We start from the raw sequence: 16,976 nt of genomic DNA on the forward strand, positions 1-16,976 counted from the left end.
GAGTCAGTGACTGCTTTAGTGTTAAAATATGGTGCTGTATTTTTAGGATAGTGTGTTTATAATAAATTTATGTAGATATCCACATTTATTTAATATTTTTCTTCTGCAGTTTTTTTATTGAAAATGCAATATTTGATATGCCAGATTTGGAATCAGCACCCCAAAATTACCTTAAGACCGTTGGAATACCTTATGCCAGAAAAAGTGTTGACCAGTGAATTATCAATCAGGATAATACAATGATTCTCACTTTAACTTTTACTGATTATGTCTTAGTGTGTTATATCAGGTCTCAAAATTCAGATCTCTCCGCAGGATACCGTTCTTATAATTAATATTATTATGCATGGACTTAGGAAGGCACCACTCAGACTCTTCTGTGTTAAGCAGCTTTAATCTCTAAAAAACACGTAACATTCTAATATGCGAACTCTTATGCAAGGAATGCCAACACAGTACTCCTGGAGATGTCCTCATTGAACCGTACATTTAACCCTCAATAATTATGTTTGTCAAACTGGGTAACAGAACAATTGGCTCATTCTTCAGAGTAAGGTGATCATACACAGCGACAGGAAATTAATATGACAATATTCATACGAACAGTAATAAAGAAACATGTGCCTAAGCAAAGGGAGACCTCAATGAATTCATTTGTTAGATTACACTGGTCAACACGCTTTTTCTGGCATAAGGTATTCCAACGGTTTTAAGGTAATTTTGGGGTACTGATTCCAAATATTAAATAAATGTGGATATCTACATGAAATTATATTATAAACACACTATCCTAAAAATACAGCACCATATTTTAACACTAAAGCAGTCACTGACTCGCAACAACTTGCAATCATAAGTGACAGTTAATTTCGGGTAAAATCAATGAAAATGCGGTATGACGATAGCATAAAAATGAGATGTGATAGAGCCAATCTGAGATCAGATTTGGAATCAGCACCCTGAAATTAGTCAAAATCAGCTGCAAAAGTCCAGGCCAGAAAAAAATGTTTTTTTTGTTGACCAGTGTTATGCAATTAACGTAATGCCTTGGAACAATGGTGTGCGGTAGTGTGCTTGCTTGTCTAACAAATGTGCATCAATTGGCTAAGGGCTTTAATACATTCGCTGGCAAGATTGTGATGAAAAGAACGCTTTTAACACAATTGCATCCCTGTTTGTGTGTATTCGTTTTGGGCAGCGTTCCCCACAATTCCATCACGGGTTGGAAGCGTTAAACATTTTTGCATCATACTTGCAGTCTGTCAAAAAGGGGCGCTGTGGCCTTTGAAGTTGTGACCTGTTGTGCACGCGTGTGCTTGCTGTCACCATGTATTCAGTCCTCTCGTCACGGGTTGGAAGTAAAAAAAATATTATTTACAGTGAGGGGAAAAAAGTATTTGATCCCCTGCTGATTTTGTACGTTTGCCCACTGACAAAGAAATGATCAGTCTATAATTTTAATGGTAGGTTTATTTGAACAGTGAGAGACAGAATAACAACAAAAGAATCCAGAAAAACGCATGTCAAAAATGTTATAAATTGTTATATATATACCCAACCCACAGGTATGCAAATACTGTCCCTCTTACTCTGCAGGTTGAACCAAAGAATTGAGTGTTCAACTTCACATTCTTTCATTAAAGGCCTGTGACAAAGGTGAATATACTGTGGCTTCATTGTCTCAAGCTTACACATCTACCGGATCTCCATTTGACTTTGTTTTGTCTAAGAAGTCCACCCACACCTCCACTTCCACAAACTCCTGGGAGTTGCCTCGCTCTGCCTCACAGTCAGAATTCTCCTCCTGCTTCACGTTGCCTCCATCGATGTGAAGGTCCGATTTTGGAGTTGAATCTTCATCTTCACATTTTACCTTCATATATTCGCTATTCACCATCACATCTTCACATTTTACCTTCACTTCTTCGCTCTTCACTATCGCCTCTTCACATTTCACCTTGATACATTTCATATTGTCCAAGCTGGAATGTACTTCTGGTTCTTTTTTCAGGAGGGATGGGCTCATTGTAGCACTTTGACTTTCACAAGTCGATTTCAGACGACACTCCTTGGGGATCTTCTGATGCCTGTATGTTCTCTGGTGTCGATGAAGATCTGATGACCGTGCAAATGCCCTCTCACACACAGTGCACTTGAAGGGTTTCTCTCCTGTGTGTGTTCTCTGGTGGATCTTAAGAAATGCTGCCCATTCAAATGCCTTCTCACAGACATTGCATTTGAAAGGTTTCTCTCTTGTGTGTGTTCTCTGGTGTTTTTTAAGAATCGGTGAATCTGCAAATGCCTTCCCACACATAGTGCACCTGAAGGGTTTCTCTTCTGTGTGTGTCCTCTGGTGTTTTTTAAGATGTGATGACTGTAAAAATTCCTTCTCACACACACTGCACTTGAAGGGGTTATCTCCTTTGTGTATTCTCTGGTGTCTTTTAAAATAAAATGAACTTGAAAATGCCTTCCCACACACACTGCACTTGAAGGGTTTCTCTCCTGTGTGTGTTCTCTGGTGGATCTGAAGATCTGCTGCCCGTGCAAATGCCTTCTCACAGACAGTGCATTTGAAAGGTTTCCTTCTTGTGTGTGTTCTCTGGTGTTTTTTAAGAGTCGATGAATCTGAAAATCCCTTCCCACACACACTACACCTGAAGGGGTTCTCTCCAGTACGATCCGTGCTGTTTGGATACTGGTCGCAATGTTTCCTTCTTGTACCGAGCTGCGCTGAGTGCCTTTGCTCCATCAGACCAATTCTGCAGAGGAAGCGTCAGAGAAAACGTCAGCTGCAGACAGAAACACGTATTCCATACCATCTACGTCAGTATCAAGACAAAGAGGAATGAATACAATCTTTGATTTCAAGATTTCGTGACTGCAGGAATTACTCTCTGGTTCTTTCAGTAAAGTCACGTAGAAAGTAAACATAAATAAATATTGCACAACGTTTCGATTGCAACATAAGCAACCGTCATCAGGTGAGAACTGTATGTAAATGCAAGCTCGGAGAGAGACATATACAGAGGGAGACAAACAGACACGGAGAGAGAAACACAGAGAGACAACCAGAGAGAGACACACAGGAGAGACACACATAGAGACACACGCAGAGAGACAGAGAAGCAACGCCTCTGTGACGAGGTATATAGTGAGAGGGGGGGTTGGGGCAGATAACTTAGCATGTCAATGAGAGACAAGGGGGGGGAATGGGATCTGCAGCAGCGGGCATGTAGAGCCAAGGGGGGATGGGATCTGCGGCAGAGAAATCAGAAGCTTTAGAAATCAAACCTCGTGAACTTAGAAATGTAATGCAATGCAACACAGAGTCGGCTAACACAACAGTTAACACTTTACTTGGTTGGTTACGTTCTTCCAAAGAATGCAAAATTTGAAGTTAAGTATGAGTTGTGTGGCTCAGATTTGCTTGAATGCTTCGATGAACAGATCTTACTTCAACTGCATATGTGCCGAGATATTTTCCTGACCGGTTTCCATTCTTATAAAAAGTTCCAGAGATAAACTATTTTTTGATTTAACCTCATTGTTCAATAGTTAATATACTTTACTGCAAATACAAACTTGACACTCTCACACACTGGCATGATAAAAAGGTGGTGGGGTTTCCAGAACCATGCCTGGCCATTCATCTGCTCAATTTTAATCTTGAATTAAAGCTTTTATAACAGCAGGAATCCATACTCTTTGGTTCTATCGGTAAAGTCACGTAGGTATAAAATAAATAACGTTTCGGGTGCAACACAAGCATCCGTCATCAGGTGGGAAAGCATGGTCTGCTGCTGAGGCAGACTGTGTTGCGCCCAAAACGTCGTGATTTATTTTATTTTATTAGAGATTGTTCATAATGCAGTGAAATAACTGGACCACTGCTCCCCACATAGATAAACTCTTACATGCACATACATTTCACATGTGTAGGGGTTATTACGGGAGAAACGGCGGACGAGAAACACAGGGGTGTGTGCACTCACACACACGGGTGGTCGCACCGACGTCCGCATCCGTGATCCCCCATGCCCCAGCCCTCTGAGGGGATCCTATAAAAGGCGGGGAGCTAGAGAGCTCGGGGCAGTACGACACGAAGCTGACCAGTGAAGATCGAAGACTCGGAGATTAGGCCCTGGGACTCCCCTGTCTCGCTGCCTTGTCAGGGCCGAGCTGGGTAAGCCAGCGGCGCGGCCCAAGAGCTCCCGGACCTCTGCCCTTGTCAGGGCAAGGCCGGCTTAGCTGGTGCCGAGATCTGTGCTTGCCAGGGCCAGATCAGTCAGCCTCCCGTAGCCCAGTAGAGGAGGACTGGGGAACAGGACAGAGGGCATAGTACTAGGGTGGGTTTCCCATAGTACGGGTGAAGGGGCCGTTACCCCTTCAACTATTGTGTCTGTCACTGAGTTAATAAACAAAGTGTGCCTCAACTCCGACCTCGTCTCCTCGAACTTACTACATCTGGCGTCAGAAGTGGTCCAAGCATGGATACGAGACGGACGACTCGTGCCCAAGACCCAGGAGAGGATGACGACGAGGGAGAGGCGGTGCAAGACGTCGCCGCCGGCGTACCTGCACAACCGCTGCCGCTCCAACACCTGCGGGGTCGTCGGAGAGGCTCGGGACGTCGGCTGACGAGTTGGCGTTGGCCCACTCGCGACTGGCGGAGCTCCTGTATGCAGCGGCCGCCATGCTGGAGCGGATAACTCACCTTGGGCCGGGAGAAGCGACGCGGCGGGAAGATGGACAACGCCCGCAAGAAACTCCCGCCTTTGCGATGGGCGGGAGGCTTGAAATTCCCGCCACGGGGACAGTAGGGGCCGAGGGAGGGGCCCCAGCTCGTCACGCGGGGGGTGGGGCCCAACCAGCGGGCGCCACGTCATCGGCGGGGGCGGGTCGCAGTGGCTGCCTATCAGGGGTTGCCACGTCACCACCAGCGGACGCCGGCACCGACCAAGCTGGAACCAGCGCGTCACGGACGGAGCCGACATTTCAACAACGCCTGCCCGCCCTGCAGGTGTTCGTAGCAAGCGGCGGCGATTGGGGTGGGTTCCAGCGCCGGTTCCTCGCCCACCAAGAAATGGCTGCGTGGACAGACAACGAGGCGCTGTGTGCTATCCCGGCGATGCTGGATGGCGACGCCCTGGGCACCCTCACTGCTGCACCCAGGTCGGCACGCTCCACGCTTCAGTCGGCGCTGCAGCTGCTGGCCACGGTGTATGGGCCGCCTTCTGATTGTCGCCAGCTCTTCTACGAGCGACAGAAGGGTGACAAGGAATCACCACTTGCTTATCGCACGGCCCTGCTGTCATTGGCGAAGGAGGCCTTCCCGCGTATGGACGAAGAAGGGATCGATGCGATGGTGGCCGAGAAAATTTTGCTGCTGGCCGACGACTTGGACTTCGTCATCCTAGCACAGGATGATGCGGACATGTCGTCATTGCGGGCTGCAAGGCACATTCATGCCAATCTCATTTCCCAGCGGAGGAAGGCTAACAAAGCAGCTGCAAGACACACCGTGGCGGCGACCACTTCCGACTCTGAGGGAGCCTTCGCTGCGGACCGTGCTGCGGGATGGCGATCTGCCGAGCGACCGGCTCGGGACGTACCGAGCCACCGAGAGCAGCCCAAGTCTTCGGGAGCGCTCGTCACGTGCTACAATTGTGGCCTCCGGGGCCACGTGGCGTCGGGATGCCGGGCTCCTCGACAGCGTGGAGCGAGACCTGGGGATGCGGACGGTGCTCTTCACAAGCCTTCGCAACATCCTCGGGCAAGTCATGGCACCCCACACGTTCGGCCTGCACGCACACCCACTTCCCTCTCACATGGTCCGACACACGAGTCTCGGGGTTTAGGTGCTGGTGCGTCGGGTCGCGGCTTGTCGGGGAGGGCGCTCCAACCGGGCCAATGGTCCGAGTTGGCTCACCGGGTTGTAGCTGCGTCGGCGGGGTCGTCCGTTGTCACGGGGCATATTGACGGGGTGGAGGTACGGGTACTGGTCGATACGGGAGCTTCGGCGACTATCATTTCGGATTTGATTTGTAATATCCTGCCCGTTCAGAGTCGCCCATTGCTCCCTGTCGACATACCGTTTTACGCTGCGAAAGGGGGCTCGTTAGGTATTATCGGCCAAATTCGAGCGCAAATTTCTATCGGGGACAATAAACTATCTGGCCCGGTATTCGTCTCCTCCTCGCTGGCAATTCCGTGCCTGTTGGGGACAGACTTTTTGGCCAAATTGCCCATCAAAATTTTGATTGACCAGCAATGCATCGAGCTTCCATCGGGCCGACGTATAACGTTCCTGCCTTCCACCCCTGCCTTGCATACTGCCTGTGCAATGGTACAGGCGCTCGTGGCTCAAACGGTGCGCGTACCCCCGGGGGCACAGATGCTGGTGCCCCTGCGGTTGCGTCCACCATTCGCTAAAGGGGTCTCAGACCAGGGCATTATGCTGGGCCCGTCTAGGGCCGGGGTGAATGGGCCAGATTTGGTGACGGCCCAGACTATTGTTAAAGGGGATGCGGACCCGTTTATCGCGGTCCTAAATGTCGGAACACGGACGGCGGTGGTTTCGCAGGGAACCGTGTTCGCACATGCAGTCCCGGTACCTGCGGAGATGCCGATCATTGGCCAGGTGGCCACCGATTCTCAGTCGCGGCTGCCCTCAGACATTGACGAGGGTTGGCTCGAGGCGCTGTGTGCTGAGTCACCTGACCTGTCCGACTCACAACGTGCTAAATTGCGCACCCTTTTGTGGGAATTTTCCGACGTCTTTAGTAAACATAAATACGATATCGGATGTACCAATTTGCTGCGCCACCATATTGACACCGGTGACAACGCTCCTATCCGACAAAATCCTTTTCGGTTAAGTCCCGCCGAAAAGGATCATGTCAAATCGGCTGTAGATGACATGTTGACTTCTGACATCATTTCTCCCTCGACCAGCCCTTAGGGTGCACCCATAGTGTTGGTTAAAAAGCACGATGGGTCCCTAAGGTTCTGCGTTGATTTCCGGCGGTTAAATAAGATCTCGGTGGCCGATGCTTACCCGCTTCCTCAAATGGACGAATCACTGGATGCCCTCGCGGGATCGCGATTCTTCTCCACTTTGGATTTACTCTCAGGATTTTGGCAACTTCCCTTGGACGACGAGTCTAAGCCCAAAACAGCTTTCAGAACGCCGCACGGCCTCTTCCAATTCAATCGGTTACCCATGGGGCTCCACTCCGCTCCCGCGACGTTCCAGCGCCTGATGGAATTGGTTCTCGCTGGCTTGCAATGGGAGGTGTGTTTGATATACCTAGACGACGTTATCGTATTCAGTAAGACGTTCGAGGAACATCTTGATAGGCTTCGGGCCGTCTTTCTTAAAATGCGCGCAGCTAATTTGAAATTCAAGCCACAAAAGTGCCATTTGCTGCGCGAATCTGTAAAATATTTGAGTCACATCGTCGGCCGGTCAGGCATCTCAACCGATCCCGCCAAAATGCGTTGTGTCAGCTCCTGGCCAACTCCCACCTCGGTGGGGGAGGTTAGAAGCTTCATCGGATTTGCTTCATATTACCGCCGGTTTGTCGCGGAGTTCGCTTCCATCGCTAAGCCATTACATGCCTTAACGTCCAAAGGGGTCAAATTTCATTGGGGGCCGGAGGAGGAGGCCGCTTTTAACTCTCTTTGGGACGCCCTGGTGGGGGCCCCGCCGTTAAGCTACCCCGATTTTTCTATGCCCTTCGTGCTCGACACGGACGCGAGCAATACCGGGATTGGAGGCGTGCTGTCACAAATTGTGGGTGGCGTGGAACACGTTGTGGCTTATGGTAGTAGAGTATTGTCTCCGGCCGAGCAGCGATACTGCGTCACCCGCCGCGAACTGTTGGCTATTGTTTTCTTTATCCAACAGTACCGGCCATATCTGTACGGCCGGCATTTCACCGTCCGTACAGATCATGCGGCGTTGCAGTATGCCCTGCGTATTCACCAGCCATCGGGGCAGTTGTCCCGATGGCTGGAGATCATTCAGGATTTCGATTTCGAAACAACTTACCGTAAGGGGATTCGCCACACCAATGCCGATGCCCTGTCATGCCTGCCGGTCGCTTCTGATTGCACCAGTTTCTTGGGCTCGGGGCGTTGCAAATCGGCAAACGACGGCCACAATCCGGTCCTAGCGGCCGCCGTTGAGGCCCCTTCGGACGTTGACCCTATTGCGGTGGGAGGGAAGGATTCCCTGTTGGGCTTGTCATGTGCGGAGTGGGGGCGCCTCCAAATGGAGGATGCTTCCCTCCTGGCGCTACGGCGTCGCGCGGAAGGATCCGCTCAGGGAAAGTCGGGCGTTGACTCATGGGGGTTGTGCCAGGGCCTCCTCATGCATTGGGACGGTACGATCCGCCGCCACAGGCTGGTGGTGCCTTCCGCGTTGAGGGGTAGGGCTGTATGGGCCGCTCACGAGCGGCTCCTGCACCTGGGCACCCTCAAAACCCTTGCCATGCTCCAGCTTAATTTCTTTTGGCCGGGCATGGCAAGGGATGTGGACGATCTCTTGCAATCTTGTACCCAGTGTGCTCAACGCAAACCGCTGGCGAGGAGAGCCTGCCCACCGCTCCAGTCTATTTCGGTCACCCGGGTTAATGAGCTTGTCGCCCTCGATATTTTGGGGCCGTTTCCCTCCACGCCGAGGGGTAATAAGTACCTGCTGGTTGGCGTCGAGTATTTCACGCGATGGCCTATGGCTTGGCCCCTCGCCAACCAGTCAGCAGCGGCCGTTGCGGAGGCTTTTGTTCACGGATATGTCCTTGACAAGGGCGCTCCGGAACGGTTGTTAACCGATCAGGGAAAGAATTTCACTAGTGCCCTTTTACACGAGGTGTGTGAGCTTCTGGGTACGAAGAAAATTCGTACTTCGCCTTACCACCCACAAACGAATGGGATGGTAGAACGCCTGCATAGGACTCTTACGTCCATGCTATCCCACCAGGTATCTGAGTCCCAAACCGACTGGGACCTTCAGATCCCTGGAGTCCTAGCAGCATACAGAATGGCTCCTCACGCGGCGACCGGATTCTCGCCGTTTTTTTTAATGTATGGCCGCGAAGTTGACCCGCCTGTCGCGACTCAGCTGACATGTACCGCGCCGCACGCTAAATCTAAGTTGGCGGACCATGTTAAGTTTAACGTCCTCCGGTTGGCTGAGGCACGGGAGGCGGCCATGCAAAACTCTGCCTCGCGCCAGAAGCAAAACGAAAAGTTGCGATCGCGCCTGTCACACACGCACGAATGGCACCCGGGTGACAGAGCGTGGCTGCACTGCCCCCAGGTGCCATTGGCCACCTCGTCGAAGTTGTTGAGGCCGTGGAGGGGCCCCGTGGAAATTGTGCAGGTTATGCGGCCGCAATGTGTTCGCATTAAATGGGGGAAACGTCGGTGGTTTGTCCACCCTTCACGGTTGAAGCCGTTCTTTGCTCCACATGCTTCCTCTCATGACTATGGCCGAACATGTGGGGGGTCCACTGACTCCGGGAGGGCGGGGTCGCCGTCTGCCTCTGATCCGCTGCTAACTGTTCCGTCTTCAGGGGTCCGAGGACTGATGCCCTCTCTGCCGCCAGCCTCCTCAAAGGAGGTCGACGCTGGCTCATCCAGGATGCCGGTGCGCCGCGCACCTGTACATTCACCACCTGCCGCCGACCCTACCAGGTCGGGCCCTTGTGACGGGCCCGCTGCACGGACACGCGCCAAGACGCGCCGGTTATTGTAAAGTGCTTTCCGCGCGCGTTCCGCTGCTGGTGGGCTCACTCACATGTTTTTTTTTTTTCCTGTTGTGTGCATGGGGAACCACGTTCGGTATATATGTTGCATTTTGGGGAAGTGGGTACGTATAGGGGACCGTCGGTGGTTGTTGTTGTTGTTGTTGCTATTGCTGTTGTTGTTGTTGTTACACTTGTTCTTGTTATTGTTACGGTTACGAGGCACACGCGTGTTGACGGGGGTTAATCCTTATTCTTGGGGGTTGAGGAATTGTTGCAGCCGGGACGGCTGCGAGCTGTACAGGGGGGGGTGATGTAGGGGTTATTACGGGAGAAACGGTGGACGAGAAACACAGGGGTGTGTGCACTCACACACACGGGTGGTCGCACCGACGTCCGCATCCGTGATCCCCCACGCCCCCAGCCCTCTGAGGGGATCCCTATAAAAGGCGGGGAGCCAGAGAGCTCGGGGCAGTACGACACAAAGCTGACCAGTGAAGATCGAAGACTCGGAGATTAGGCCCTGGGACTCCCCTGTCTCGCTGCCTTGTCAGGGCCGAGCTGGGTAAGCCAGCGGCGCGGCCCAAGAGCTCCCGGACCTCTGCCCTTGTCAGGGCAAGGCCGGCTTAGCTGGTGCCGAGATCTGTGCTTGCCAGGGCCAGATCAGTCAGCCTCCCGTAGCCCAGTAGAGGAGGACTGGGGAACAGGACAGAGGGCATAGTACTAGGGTGGGTTTCCCATAGTACGGGTGAAGGGGCCGTTACCCCTTCAACTATTGTGTCTGTCACTGAGTTAATAAACAAAGTGTGCCTCAACTCCGACCTCGTCTCCTCGAACTTACTACACATGGATCATTAACATATATAAACAAAACATCCACCATTCATGACGAATTGGAAGTAACCTTATCACAGTGCTAATGCCATGATAGGTGCAATTTAAGGCCATGTGAGTGACCTTAAATTGGTCTCATATGGACTAGACCTTGGCGATTGACACTCACAGCTTTGTAAGGAGCAAAAGTCCAGGCAGCTTCCAGTGTTACACAGTCTAATAAAAGAATGCTGCTCGACTAATGTTAAGTGAGACTTTGGCTGCCAAACCAAAGCTAGTTGTGAACACATCAACCCGGTATGGGAGCTCCTCCATCACTTGTAGAACTGCCTGATTATTCATGGAGAGTTCAGCAGGTGCAGTGTTGTATGACATGACATTCCTAGGCAGGTGATTTTTTTTGTGGAACATTTGCAAGGCCCCATTTCACGATGGAATTATCCCTAATTCCATCTCATTGAGTAGCCATTACCAAATCATCAGCAGATGTAACATGGTTGACCAGCAGGGAACGATCCTTTAACTATAACCAGGCATCGATTAGCGTATCATTGTAACCGTAATAAATGCTACGGTTTTAATATGACCATTGGGAGCTTCTCAAACTACATAATTATTGAAGCTGCTATGTGTAGTGACATCGTTGGATGTCACTGTGTGAAGCTGGCCTGGGAGAGAGGCACGCCATGTATTGAAATCGCAGACACCACTGAAGGTGGATGCATTACCGGCCCTAACGGGACTCGGGGAGCACTGAGAGCAATGGATGGCACCACGCTCTGCGTGCAGTGCCAGCCCCTACAGGATAGAGTGCAAGGGTGCCGGCCATGGAACAGAGTTGCAAGGGGCCATGGCACTCTGGGTGACCCCGGAGGACACGTGACCGGAAATGACGATTGCTTGTTTCGATCAAAACGTCGTGATATTTTTTTTATTACCTTTATTTTCATTTTTTTTATTATAAAATTTTCTATCCATGTAAGCTTTAACTGCTGTTTACATTTATGTAAAAATTTAAGCTTCATTCGGTTAAACCCACCAGATGGCAAAACATCCAACATTGTCTATCCTGAAGCTCTCCAAGGGCAACGAATTAAAAAGCTGTCATTATGAAATAAACAAGCCATGAGATTGTATAACACAACCAAGAAACCGTGACAATATACACACATTCACAGACTTCATTGGCAGAATTCAATAATTCCAATAAAGCCAGCATTGCAAGACATTAATCTTAATGTTTGATTACTGAGACCCTATGCAAAGCCAGGTAACTTAGTAAGTATTGAATAAATACTATACTTCCGATGATCATCTTCTTGGTTCTTTCGGTAAAGTCACGTAGAAGGGAAGTAATACAATAATACAAATAAAACATAATAAAATAATTCTCACGACGTTTCGGCCACAACGCAAGCAGCCGTCTTCAGGTGGAGAACAGGTCTGTCAAGTAGACAGTCTCTACATTGAAGACGGCTGCTTGCGTTGTGGCCGAAACGTCGTGAGAATTATTTTATTATGTTTTATTTGTACTATTTTATTACTTCCCTTCTACGTGACTTTACCGAAAGAACCAAGAAGATGAATCCCTGCAGTCACGAAAGCTTTAAATCGAAAAATTCCGATGATCATGTTTGTGCATCAGTGGGGAGCGGTAGTGCAATGATTAGCGTGCTGCGTTATAAACTCAGCGACCCGATGTATCTTCCCACAGAACCAAGGCACATTTGGTTGTCGCCTGATGAAGCTGGTTGTAATTACTGGCAAACGTCGTAGTCAGATTGTAAATGTTGTGGCTTGGCTCTCCAACACACAACCGGTGTAGTGCTGCACTAGTGACGAATTGGCCACGTGCTGTGTATGTGACAACCCCTTCCTAATTGGCTGTCGGGTTTACCGACACATTTCTATTTTTACGCGACCTAACCCAAACAAACCTGTATTAAGGATGTATATTTGGAATTTGAGTGTCTCTCTCGCCGTGGTCGCGTGGATTTTCCTCCGGATCTTCAGGGTTTTCCCCTCCACGTTTAGAGTCAACATCACCACGCGTTTAGAGTATTTGACCGACAGACATTTCCAAAGCCACTTTGTTGCGGGAAGGTCGCTTCTGAAAACAAGAGCGATATAGCAGCTGAAGTGGGCTTGGCCTGGTAGGATAAAAAAAAAATTGTAGAAATATTTAAAAGAAACAAAGTTTCTAAGTACTGTAGTGAGCCAGATGAAGACAAATTAAACTTAAGCAGAGAATTAAAGCAAATGCAATCAGGCGAGGGCAGGAGGCAAGGCCCCGCGTTGTAATGTTCCAACCTGGACATCGATTCCATACTCGCTGCTACTCAATTAATATCCCTACGAGAGGAACGAGGCTCTACCTGGGTAAACAACATCAACAACCACCACGATGTGAACTTCTCACCTCGGATCTCAGTGAGCGCGCGTGTGGATCGGAAGCTTCCTGGTGTTTCGTGACGTCACGTGGCAGCAGGTTACATGACGTCACTAGCGGGGTACACCTCCTCACGCCGATGAGGTAATGCAGTGGTGACGTCAGAGAACGGCATTAGAGTTGAAGTTCATTAAGATTCCTATTCCATTGATCCCTCCATTGAACATTGACCCTTTGGGTGCGTGAGCTCAACAACGTGAACATTGTGTGTACAAACTTTGTATACAGTGTGTGTGTGTACAAACTGTGTATACAGTGCGTGTGGGGCCGTCCATAAATGACGTCACGCAACTGGGGAGGGGACGGTCAGACATTTGTGACGATGTGTGACGATGGGAGGGGGGTGATAAATGTGACGTCACATCAAAATGCGCAACTTAAATAAATATAGACATGTTCGACATATTTTAACACGTAGGCTTTCGCGACCAATATTATTCATAATATAGGTATTTGGGTCAGATCGCGTTATTTAAGCCAATTTGTACATGGCGAACTTTGAAACAAGAACACTTGCCTCGAGTACATTAAAACCATCCTTTTGGTTGAGATATGTTGATGACACTTTGGTTGTCTGGCCACATGGTAAAGATGAACTTAGTGATTTTCTAATTCATCTCAATGCACAAAACCCGGCTATCCAGTTCACCATGGAAATGGAGGTAAATAACAGACTCCCGTTCCTAGATATTTTGCTGGAACATGGTCTTAATGGCAAAATAATACACAGCGTTTACCGAAACCAAACGCACACTGATGCCTATCTGAATGCAGATTCACATCATCACCCAGCTCAGAAATCCTCTCTTGTCAAAACACTCATACATCGGGCTAAAACAGTGTCAGATGGTGAGTCTAGTGAGAGAGATGAAACATGTTAAAGAAGCACTAAGACAGAATGGATACAATAATGCTCAAATTAACAAAGCACTGAAGGCCAAATCACGAACGCAAAGCAACACTGCTGAAAGCGATAAGATTGTTCAAACAATCAAAATACCATACATCTCAGGAGTAACTGACGAATAAGCCCAGGTTTTGCAAAAACAAAACATTAAAGTGAGATTTGGTACAATTAACAAAATAAAAAAAACTGGTATCTGACACTAAAAACGAATTGCCTAAATTATCAACAGAAGGTGTATATCGGATTAATTGTTTATGTGACAGATGCTATATTGGACAGACGGGACGTAACATCAGCATAAGATTAAAAGAACACCAAAGAAACATTAAATTATCTCAAACACAACTGTCGGCAGTGACAGAGCATGCTTGTCAACAAGGACACTCAATTGATTTTGATAACGTTGAAGTGTTGTGTAAAATTAATTATTACTGGCCAAGACTAATTAGAGAATCCATTGAAATTGAAACAGAAATAACTTCAATCGCTCTGACAGCTACAGGCTTAGTGTGGCCTGGAAGCGTATTATTGTATAAATACAATTACAATTCCTTATAAGGGAAAAAATACCAATGAATAACAATTGAATGATTACCAATCTATATAATTACAATACCCTCCCCCTCTTTGCCTCGAATCATTGCACCAGATTGAATTTAATTAAATGATGACGTCACCCTGATGCTGCTCTATTTACGACCGGAAGCAACAGGAGAGCTTCACCATTCGCTCCCAATGAAGCTGATTGTAATTATCAGCGAAACGTCGTATTCAAATAAAAAAGAAATGCTGTTGATTCTATCTTCAGCACACCGGTGGGCTAAAAAAGTTAATTATTTTGTCCTTTGAAAAACGTGACACATTTTTTACTGTTTGGCCGTGTCGGGTGGTGGAGGGTTACGACACATTTATAAATAAGGCGATCTGACCCCAAAACCTATATTACGTTCTACTTAATTAAATATACTTTTTAATACATGTTTTCTCCTACATCAGAGTGTAGTGCCACATTAAATACGCTCTGCAATGACAATAGTTTAAATTGATTTGAAGCATGTTTTTTTGGGGGGGGAGGGTGGGTAGAGCTTTGTGACGTCATATTTGAGGGGGGGGGGTCTGACTTTTTGTGATGTCGTGTGACGAAGGGGGGGGGTCAAAATCGTCCAAAATCGCGTGACGTCATTTATGGACGGCCCCTGTATACAAACTGTGTACACACACACGGTGTGCGAGCGAGCACACCGTGTGTGTGTACAGTTGGCACAGTAGGGGGCACAGGTAGTGCATCGGCCAGTCATCTCAGTTGAACCATGGCACCTGAGTCTGCCCTGTGACCTCCTGCCGGCGGGAGTTCGACACTTCATGTGGCCTTAACGTGCACATAGCCTGGCACAAGCGCCATGGTGACTTCACCACCACGTATTGGCGAATGGCAGTCAATGTTTTTGTTAGTGTGTTTGTGTATACAGTGTATGTGCAGACTGTGTGTATGCTGTATATACATTGTGTGTACACAATACGTGTTTGGGTGGTCCGAATCAGTCGGGCGGCATTATCTTTTCATCCGCTCTGCAATGCTGTGTGGAAGCTACCTGGCCTGTCGCTCTGCATGAAGCTCCGGGTCTTCTCGGCAACAGTCATGCCCTCCAATCTATAGGAATGTGAAACGTGCACCCCTCTCAATGGAACATCTGCGCTGGTTAGAAACACTGGCTGGCATGCCTACACTCAGATTGAGGGAAGCCAAGTGGTAGCGCATTCTCGATTTATTGCAGAGGTTCAAGGTTCAAATCCGACAAGCACCCCTGGCTACTCCAGTAACATCAACCAAAATATGCACCGTCTGCTTAAATAGTGGATGTAAAACATACTATCGTGTCATTCAAAACACATAGGTCTTTGCATGTTGGTGTCATTGTCAAAATTTGGTAAATGCCAAATATTATCCAGAAATTGCACAACTGAGATTACACATCAATTATCGCCCCTGACTGACAGACTCATGTCCACATGCAGGCTGGTGCTGGGCCACCTTATTCCACACAGAGACAGCTGCCACTTAGGGGTGCTCTTCGAGTGTTTGTGATGAGATATGATATAAAACTCCGAATTGCTGAGGCAATTAGGCAAGTTTAACGCGTAGGCTTTCGCGACCAATATCATCCATAAGATTTTTTTTGGGTTAGATCGCATGAATATAAATGCGCTCTCTCTAGTCGTCTAGCCGAGCCTAAACACAACCCTGACCGTGTAACACAGATGGTGCTGACCGAGACAGCCAACAACTATCCAGCCGCACAATATCTAGCGAAGATGACAGCAACGACGATACGAGCCCACTCCCAGAACCGGCAGCGGTGAGCTCCCGCTCTCAGCTGCTTTATTGCTACCCAGCGCGGCCTGGCTCCGCCCTGGTCGCGCCTTTCTTCTCGAACCCTCTAGCAGGTTCCAGGGGCTTCCAGATATGGTCTTACATGACCCTTGCCCCAGTTCCTCCGCCCTGCCGACACACTCGTGTATGTGCTCACCGTCGTGTGCACTGTTTGTCCACTGCAGTTGCCGTTGCAACTGCAACCGGTGGACAGGAAGAGCAACCCCAACACCGAGAAACACCACCAACACGAAAAAACAATTTACCCCAAAAAAGAAAACCTTGGTTGCAACACTTCCCGCGACCATACAGCACAACCGCAGCATCTCCCGCGAACCATAACCACGTAGCGCAACTCCGGCGCCCCCCGCGGACCGCCAACAAAAAGAACAACCCGTGGCACCCCCCCACAAACCGCCAACAAGCAGCGCAACTGCGGCATGGGCAAGAACCCCATCAGGGACAGCATAACGGTGACACCCCCCCCCCCCCCCACGAGAACCGATAACACAAGCCAAACAATATACACAACCCCCCCGAATCCCACCTTACAAGGGAGAATCCGCCTTTACCAGAAAATAGCTCACGTGAGCCGGTCCTCGACATTGGTCACCCCCACCTTGGCAGGGTTTTGCATTCCTTGGGATTCTAGGAATGGGAACA

General features: G+C 49.0%; 1 protein-coding gene across 3 annotated transcripts; it reads right to left on the minus strand.

Annotated features, from left to right (window-relative positions):
• Nucleotides 1-375: 375 nt before the first annotated feature.
• Nucleotides 376-16,772, minus strand: LOC144738173 (uncharacterized). Of its 3 annotated transcripts, none has more exons than XM_078621164.1 (4): nucleotides 15,535-16,772; nucleotides 13,006-13,088; nucleotides 12,524-12,736; nucleotides 376-2,762 (listed from the first exon to the last, which is right to left on the minus strand). In XM_078621164.1, exon 4 carries the CDS (start codon nucleotides 2,750-2,752, stop codon nucleotides 1,688-1,690), a length of 1,065 nt encoding a protein of 354 aa, XP_078477290.1. In that variant the 5' UTR covers nucleotides 2,753-2,762; nucleotides 12,524-12,736; nucleotides 13,006-13,088; nucleotides 15,535-16,772; the 3' UTR covers nucleotides 376-1,687. The 3 variants fall into 3 exon arrangements, with proteins under 3 accessions (XP_078477290.1, XP_078477289.1, XP_078477288.1); XM_078621163.1 differs by having other exon boundaries at nucleotides 13,006-13,102; XM_078621162.1 differs by lacking the exons at nucleotides 12,524-12,736; nucleotides 15,535-16,772 and having other exon boundaries at nucleotides 13,006-15,028.
• Nucleotides 16,773-16,976: the final 204 nt, after the last annotated feature.

Source organism: Lampetra planeri, chromosome 78, assembly GCF_965212315.1.
Source record: "Lampetra planeri chromosome 78, kcLamPlan1.2.h2, whole genome shotgun sequence".
NCBI classification, from domain to species: domain Eukaryota; kingdom Metazoa; phylum Chordata; class Hyperoartia; order Petromyzontiformes; family Petromyzontidae; genus Lampetra; species Lampetra planeri.

Bases quoted from the DNA above. Each gene is read 5' to 3' on its own strand.
- LOC144738173 (XM_078621164.1), bottom strand. From the start codon at position 2,752: ATGGAGCAAAGGCACTCAGCGCAGCTCGGTACAAGAAGGAAACATTGC.